Here is an 8393-nt window from a genome sequence, read left to right as displayed (position 1 = left end):
AACCCACAAATCGAATACATGAAATTCGACATCCTACCCAAAGATGAAAAAGAGGCCAAGAAAATCCATAGGGAAGCACAGAGCTACACTTTGGTGAAAAATATCCTCTATAAAAGAGGAATATCCACACCATTATTAAAGTGCGTCCCGACCTCAAAGACAACGGAAGTACAGGAAGAAGTCCACAATAGAATCTGCGTGAATCATCTCAGAGCAAGGTCGTTGGCTAGGAAAGTCATCCGAGCCGGATTCTACTTGCAGAAAGATGCCACCAAGTTCGTAAAAAAGTGTCAGCCATGCCAAATGCATGCAAAGTTCCACATCACTTCCCCCGAGGAGCTCATTAGTATAAATTTTCCATGGTCTTTTGCAAAATGGGGATTGGACCTATTGGGACCCTTTCCACAAGCGTCTGGACAAGTAAAATACCTAATAGTGGGAGTAGACTACTTCACAAAGTGGATCGAAGCAGAACCATTGGCCACCATCACCGTCCAGAGAAGTCGGAAGTTCCTCTACAAAAATATTATCATAAGGTATGGACCCTCACTCCATTACCACTGATAATGGAACTCAGTTTACAAACTCCACCTTCAAAAATCTGGTAGCTAGCATGAAGATTAAGCATCGGTTCACCTCGGTAGAGCACCCACAAGCAAATGGGCAAGCTGAGGCAGCTAACAAAGTTATACTAGCTGGATTGAAGAAAAGGTTGCAAGGTGCAAAGGGAGCTTGGGCTGAAGAACTCCCTCAAGTACTATAGGCGTATCAGACTACACCCAGACTGCCACAGGAGAAACACCCTTCCGACTTGCTTATGGCATAGAAGCCATGATACCAGTCGAAATCAATGAGCAAAGTCCAAGGGTGAACTTCTACGACGAGGTTGGCAACATACAGGGGCACAAAGAAGAACTCGACCTACTCCCTGAAGTCCGAGAACAAGCCCAGATAAGAGAAGCAGCATTGAAGCAAAGGATGACAAACAGATACAAAAAGAAAGTCATTCAAAGAAGCTTCACTCCAGACAACTTGGTCTTGATCAGAAATGACAAACAAGTCTGGGGATGGGAAGCTCGCTGCTAATTGGAAAGGGTAATATAAGATCAGTGAAGTCTTAGGAAAGGGATACTACAAGGTAACCGACTTGAGTGGTACCGAGCTACCTAGGTCGTGCTATGCTTGTAATATGAAAAGGTACTATAGTTAAAAGTGAACTCCATTCCCTGATGTACTCTTTTTCCTGACTTCATAGTTTTTCCCCAAAAGAAGGGTTTTCCTGAAGAGGATTTTAACGAGGCATCAAAGTGGAGACTAAGGAGGAATAATTTTTAACCCCTTAGTAGCAAAAAGTACCTTCATCAATAAATAAAGATCTTTTTCTACATCTCTTTGTAAATTTCATTAGTTATTATTTTCCTAGCGCCGACTTAAGATCGAGAAAATGTAAAAATCACATGCCCGACCTACGTGATCAGTAGGATAAAATGATGAGGTACAAGTCGGTGTAAAGAGGTTATACGGTCTATCATAGTAACTAGGAATCCCCAAAACATTAAACAACTACCTAGTCGGAGGATCTGAGAAAAAAGAAATGCATCACAAGAATAACCTAAGTTACAAAAACTCAATAAGCGGAAATTGAGTACAAGAAATACAAAAAGTGATAAGAAAATCCATTAAAAATCAAAGGCAGAAGCTATCTCGAAGTCTTTGAAAAATCGAAATAAACTAGACAAAGCACAGCCTGCCAAGATAAAAGGGTTTTCCAAAGCAAAAAGATCAAAAGGGTTTTTTTTATAAAACACATATTAAATGAAAAAATTGCAAAAAGCATGCATGCGCCAAATATATCTTAAAGCCCTTATCCAAAAAAGGGCAAACATTAAACGCATTTTTTGTTTACGGCCATAAAAGGCCAAGAAGAGTAAAAAACCAGCCACAACAATAAAAAGATAAATTGTTCAAAAAGGGGACCCACAAGTTGGGCCCTAAATATCTCAAATCAACTAGAGGAAGGATTGGCATCACTAGAGGGAAGAAAAGTCGGATTAACGGCAGGGGAGGATGGAGCAGTCTCTTCAGCAGTAGGGGTCGGAGCATCTAAAGACGTTGGCTGATATCCCTCTTGATGACCTTGGTGAAGAGGAGACTTTATAAGTCTTTGGCCACGGGTCTTCAGCTTAGAATTCGTCTCAGGTCAGTGAGGAGAAACAATAGCCCCATTCACAACAATCTTATCAGGATCAAGAGGGGAAAGGTCCAACTCAGGAGCGATAACCCTGACTTGCTCCTTGAAAATCCTCCAGGCCTCCTCCGAGCTCTCCGCCACAGAGTCCTCCAGATCCAGATAAGCCTCCCGACCTTTCTCTAACTCCCGCTGAAAATCAATATTCTCGGTAAAAATCCTAACATAATTCTGCTCCGCCTTCTCCTTCAGGCCCTCTGCCATAGCACACTAGGCCATCAACTTCTTCTCCCTCTCCTGAAGTCGGGACCTCTCCTCTTTCAACCAGGTAACTTCCTCCTGGAGCCTCTTCTCTTCCCCTTGATAGAGGACAATTCTCCCCTCCAACTCTTATTAAGATGGTTTTGAACGGAAGCATCATCCATACTAATTTGAGTATGGCAAAAGATGTGATTCTGAACAAATTTGGGACCATCAAAAGTAGAATTCCCAGAAGAAGAGCCAGACCTCGAGGTCTTGCGCTTCTTCTTCTCAGGCTCAGAGGGAGTTCGAATTGGAAGGATGGGAAGAGAAGAAGCAGAGGGAGAAGTTACCATGATGGGATGGGAGGAAGTCCCCAGATCACGAGGGGGAGGAGGAGGAGGAAGAGGAGGAGGAGGAGCGCCGGCAGCCCTCGCGGCATCAACCAAAGCCCGAGACATTCTCTTGGCATCATGAACCTTCTGGTAGGAGGTGCTGGAACTACCCTTCACCATTCTGAAAATGAAAAAACAGGAATTAGTCTACAAGTCAAAAAATGACCATAAGTCGGGAACTACAGAATTCGACAAAAGCTACCTAATTGGGTCCACACGAAACTCGGGGATCCCAAAAAAAATTCTTAGTGTCCAAATTGGGGGCCCTTCCCCAGGCTTCCTGGAAAAATCCCACGACAGCTTCCTCTACCTCATCTAAATCCTCCAGGCCGTATTTCTCCACTAGAGAGGCCTTTAGCCAATAAAGTGGAAATCAGAGGTTGGAGTTCTCATCAAGAAAAAAGGGATGGTGACCCTCTATGTCTTGGACTTTGAAGAAACAATTCTTGAAATCATGAAAAGAATCGTCAAAAATGAAAAAAACTTTCCGACTTTGAATGGCCGGAAAGAAATCCACTGTTACTTATTATTTTGCCCACTAAAGGGCTTGGTCATATGAAAGAGGTAGAAAAAGATCTTTAAAGAGGTCAGAAAATCCAGCTCTCGACTAACAAGCTGATAGATTTTCATGAAACCCAAGAGTTGGGGTGAAGTTGGGTGGGAGCAACTCGACAATAATGCAACACACTTATTTCAAAGTTGGAGAAAGGAAGAAGAACCCCTAGGCGGGTAAAAAGGCAATCATACATAAAGAAGAAATGGGGATCAAAATCAGAAATCCTCCCAAAGTAAACCCGGTCTTCAGGACCCGAGGCAATTAACTCATACTTGGGCTCATCATCATCAGAGCCACAGATGCTACGGTGGGTGTGGAGGTCAGTGATATAGTTTGTATCTATTAAGGGACTCTCCCCAAGAACAGTATCATCTACCCACTCAGAAACGTGAGAAGTCATCTTTCCCAGTAAAAAGAAATAGGAGAAAGGGCGACAAAACCTACAGAGAAAAACGGAAAAGGATCAAAAACAGGGTCTCTAAAAGGCCAAAGCAGTCCCTCTGAAGAATAGAGTCACTTGACCTACCAACTGACTTACTACAAAAACTCCTCTAAATGCGTAAAATAAAGCATTCTAATAAAGAAGAGAAAGAAAAGGCTAACCTTTGAAAGCAAGGACGAGCAGGCAAAAGCGAACGCAATAATCCAAGAAAGAAGGCTAAAAAGCTTTCTCTTTGAAAAAATAAGGATTGAAGGCAAGAGATTTCAGAAAACGAAAGAAGATAGAGAAAAGAGAGGGAAAAGTATTTATAAACACACCAGGGGCAAAATGGTAAACTTGACGCAGTCATTAAAGAAACGCGCTGTTACCAATGTAACCACTCCCACGTGTAAATGCAAAACCCATAACAGACGCGACGCTTGATTAGACGCAACTGTTGAGAAATTTGAATTACGTCGGTTTCAAAAATCACGTCAGTTTCAAAAATCACGTCGGTTTCTATGACATGTTGGCTACAAGCCCGAGTTCAAATAACTCAAATCCAACTCATAAACGAAAGAGGTTGGACTCGAGTAGGGGCATTGTTCATACTCTGCCCCAACACTAGGGCCCAGGCCCAAGTAAACCAAAAAGGCCCAATCCAAAGATTGGCCTTCGCTACCAACCGACCTCCTTATAAAAGGTCGGATTGAATACAAACTCCACTCTAAAGAAGTCGGGGTCGAAGGATAGCTGGCAGATAACACTTATTCAAATATGTAACTGCCCCTAAAATCTCTCAACCCACTTCCAGAAGCCATATCTCAACTTTCCTAAGATAAAGGGACGGTTACCCACCTTAAAATGTGGGACTACTCCAACGGTGGTTATTGGTTCACCACTATAAATACACTGACACCTCTCAGGTATCTCTAAATTTCAATACTCTCTTAAACCTGCTTGCCACTGTACTGACTTAGGTATCGGAGTGTCTTTGTAGGTACCCACCCCCATTCCTTCACACAATTAAGTCGGACGGCGGCTCCCAAACTCGAACCAAGTCGGAGACCACCTCCTCCTGATGTCTGGGCCAACCTCACAAGTCCAGCCCATTAAACTCCGGTTACCCATCGCAACAATTTTATATAAGTTACCATTTAAAATATTATTTTAATATAATTTTTTAATGTTGTAAAAATTTTATTATATAATAATTAATTTTAATAAATAAAAAAACTTTAATATGCACAAAATTATTGTGCACATTTTAAATATACCCACCATAATCTACTTAAATATGTGAGTGAAACTTGTGTTATCAATAACTTTAGAATTTTGTTCAATAATTTATTAGTCTTTCAAACTAAGAGTAAAAATTTACCACATTAAGAAGTCATATAAAATAATGTAAACTAAAAAGGCTTAATTTCCTAAGAATAATATAAATGTCAAATATTATGGATGATAATAAAAAAAAGGGTTAAGTATGATTTTGTCCTTAACATAGAGGTCAAAAATTTATTTCGTCCTCAACCTTTTTTTTGCTACAAAATGGTTAACTTAATTTTAAAACCGTCCTTCAGACCAAAATGTTCCTTCCCCTTCTTTCCCAAGCATAAACACAGGCAAAAACAGAACCAGAAACAACAACAACAATGAATCAATAATGTAATCAAGCAAAAAGCAAAAGCAGGACAACAACAACAACAACAACAACAACAACAATGAATCAATAATAAATCAACAATAGAATCAAGTAGAAACAGGAGCAGGAACAGAAACAGAAACAGGAGCAGGAGCAGAACAACAACAACAACCATGAAATAATATAATCAATCAGAAGCAAAAGCAACAATAATAAAAAATTAACAACATAATAAAAGCAAAAGCAGAATAGAAGTAGAAGCAGAAGAAGAATGGAAGCAGACGTAGAAGCCGCGCAAGCCACCCGAAACCGCCATCACGGCCATCACAGCGCCGATCCGCCATCACAGCGCTGCAACCCTTTTCTTCTTCTTTCTTTGTGCTACTGATAAACCATTATTTTATGATTTATCTTGTGTTTAATTGTGTGGTTTTATCAAGTCTTCACCCACTTATTCATATGATTTGCATGTATTTACAATTCCTTCCTAAATTTGTGCTATGTTTGAAAACTTGCTTCTTAGAGATCTTTTAATTATGTATCTTAATTCTCCTCTATACCATTCGATGTCATGATCCGTGTGTTAAGTGTTTCAGGCTTCATAGGACAGGAATGGCTTGGAGAATAGAGAGGAAGCTTGCAAAAATGGAAGGAACACAAGAAATTGAGGAGATGACCAGTGAGAAGCGACGCGGACGCATGGTTCACGCGACCACGCGAAATGGAGAAAATCACAGCGACGCGCTCATGTCCCTGACGCGAACGCGTGGATTGGAAGTTGCATGAGTGACGCGCACGCGGGGACGATGCATATGCGTGACTAGGAAAACGCTGAATGACGCACGCGTGGACGACGCGTACGCGTGACATGCGCGATCTGCATAATTAATAGAATTTGCTGGGGGCGATTTCGGGCCGCGTTTTAACCCAGTTTTCAGCCCAGAAACACAGATTAGAGCCAGGGAACATGCAGAGACCAAGGGGAGACGACACATTGCGACAATTCTTAGTTTTAGATCTTATTTTTGCTCCTCCTCTAGGTTTTCTCTCTACACATTCATAGTTCTTAGGATTTTATTTTTATTGCTTTTTGGATTGGGATATTGAGAAGAGTTATTACCTCCGCAAGACTTCATTGCTCTAGTTTGTTTTCTCTATTTTTCACTTACTCTTTCATATCCTTAATTTGTTCAGAGTTACAATTGGATTACTTTTAGAACTTATTAATACAAGAACTATTTTTATTTTTAATTGATCTTTTTTATTATTATTTATCATGTCTTTCTTTATTTCCTTTTTTTTGTGTGAAGTTTACATTCATGATAATAGAGTAGTTCTCTAACTTGATTGGGAGTTGATTGAAAGGAGAACCTTGAGTTGGAATGCTCAAGAGTAAAATTGTAATTGGGTTTATTGTTGGATGGCTCTCTAGTCACTGACACTAATCCTTCCCAAGGGAGAGGATTAGAACTTGTGAATAGAAGTAGACTTCCAACTTACTTGACTTTCTGATTAATCTACTCCCGGTCAAGATTTTTATTTAAATTACATAAATTCTCTAATTTAATTTCCTGTTTATCAAACTCAAAACCATTTTGGAAAACTTCTGATTAATAAAATAGCACATCTTTCTGCAACTCGTTGGGAGACGATCTGGGATTCATACTCCCAGTATTTTAATTCTAATTTTGTGACAACCCTTCTAAATTGATAAGCAGATTTTTGTTGGTTAAGAACTATACTTGCAACGTATCTCTCACATTAATTTCTTAATCTGCCAATTTCTGCCACGTCAGCTACCCTAGCACCACTATCACAACGCGACCTCTTCTCCTCCCTCGGCTCACCATCGAAGCCTTCCCCTGTTCTTGCCTCGAACCAAAATCCACTGCCATTGAGCACCTCCGCCGAGTCCAGAGGAAGAGCAACGAGATCCAGCCACCGAACGACGATGAGCAGCAGCGGCCCTGTTCTTGCCTCAAACCAGAATCCACCACCATCGAGCACCTCTGTCGAGCCCAGAAGAGCAACGACGAGATCCATCCACTGAACGAGGACGAGCAACGGCGGCGGCTGATTGGAGCAGCGAGATCCTTCCCTCTTCCCCCCGCAAATCCCTTCCCCCTTCCCCCTTCCCTGTTTCCCCCTTATTCAATAGCGTTTTTGTTTTTTGTTTTTTTATAGTTAGGGGTATTTTTGGAATAAAAATTAAAAAGTTGATAAAAATGATGATTTTAACACAAACTGAAACTTTCGAGATCATTTTGTAGCGAAAAAAGGCCGAGAACGAAATAAATTTTTTACCTTTACGTTAAGGACCAAAATCATACTTAACCCTAAAAAAAGATAGATGTATAATTTTGTCCTATCCAATTTTACCACATTTTATTTTGATTTGTATAGAATCCGTTTAGCTCTTATATGTCCTTATAACCATTACAATCTAGCAAACAAAATTAAATTTTAAAATGTACATATTTTAGTTAAAAACAACAATTAATCTATAAAAAATGTACATGTTTCAAGCATAAAAATAAACACTAATAAACGTAAGAGAAAATGACAAATAGATCATTCACCTTTTAATCCGCAAACATTTAAGTACTCAAAGATTTAAAAATATATTCAAGTCTTTGACCTTTTTAAAATCTGGACATATCGATCCCTCATTTTTACTTAGTTCTGTTAGACTCAACAGAAAAATCAAACATGACTCCTATTATACTGACATGGTTGATACAAATACATAGGAAGTTTTTAATTTGACAAATTAGAATCATGAATCGATATGTCCAGATTTTAAAAAGGTCAAAAATTTAAATATATTTTTAAATTCTTAGGAATTTAAATATTCACAAAAAAAAGTCAGAAATCGATTTGTCTTTTCTTCTAAAAATAAAAAAAGATCATTCATAAATAAATGAACACAAACGGATCATCAAAATAAA

The 8393-nt window shown here is 39.6% G+C and overlaps 1 protein-coding gene across 1 annotated transcript; it reads left to right on the top strand.

Annotated features, from left to right (window-relative positions):
- Positions 1–538: 538 nt before the first annotated feature.
- Positions 539–1086, top strand: LOC107478138 (uncharacterized). Its single transcript, XM_016098285.1, has 2 exons — positions 539–719; positions 842–1086. The coding sequence occupies exons 1-2, from the start codon at positions 539–541 to the stop codon at positions 1084–1086; spliced, it is 426 nt and encodes a 141-aa protein (XP_015953771.1).
- The last annotated feature ends 7307 nt before the right edge of the window (positions 1087–8393 follow it).

Source organism: Arachis duranensis, chromosome 3 (genome assembly GCF_000817695.3).
Source record: "Arachis duranensis cultivar V14167 chromosome 3, aradu.V14167.gnm2.J7QH, whole genome shotgun sequence".
Classification (NCBI taxonomy): Eukaryota; Viridiplantae; Streptophyta; class Magnoliopsida; order Fabales; family Fabaceae; genus Arachis; species Arachis duranensis.
Note: the sequence above shows the minus strand (reverse complement) of the source record. Positions and strands in the feature narration are given on the sequence as shown.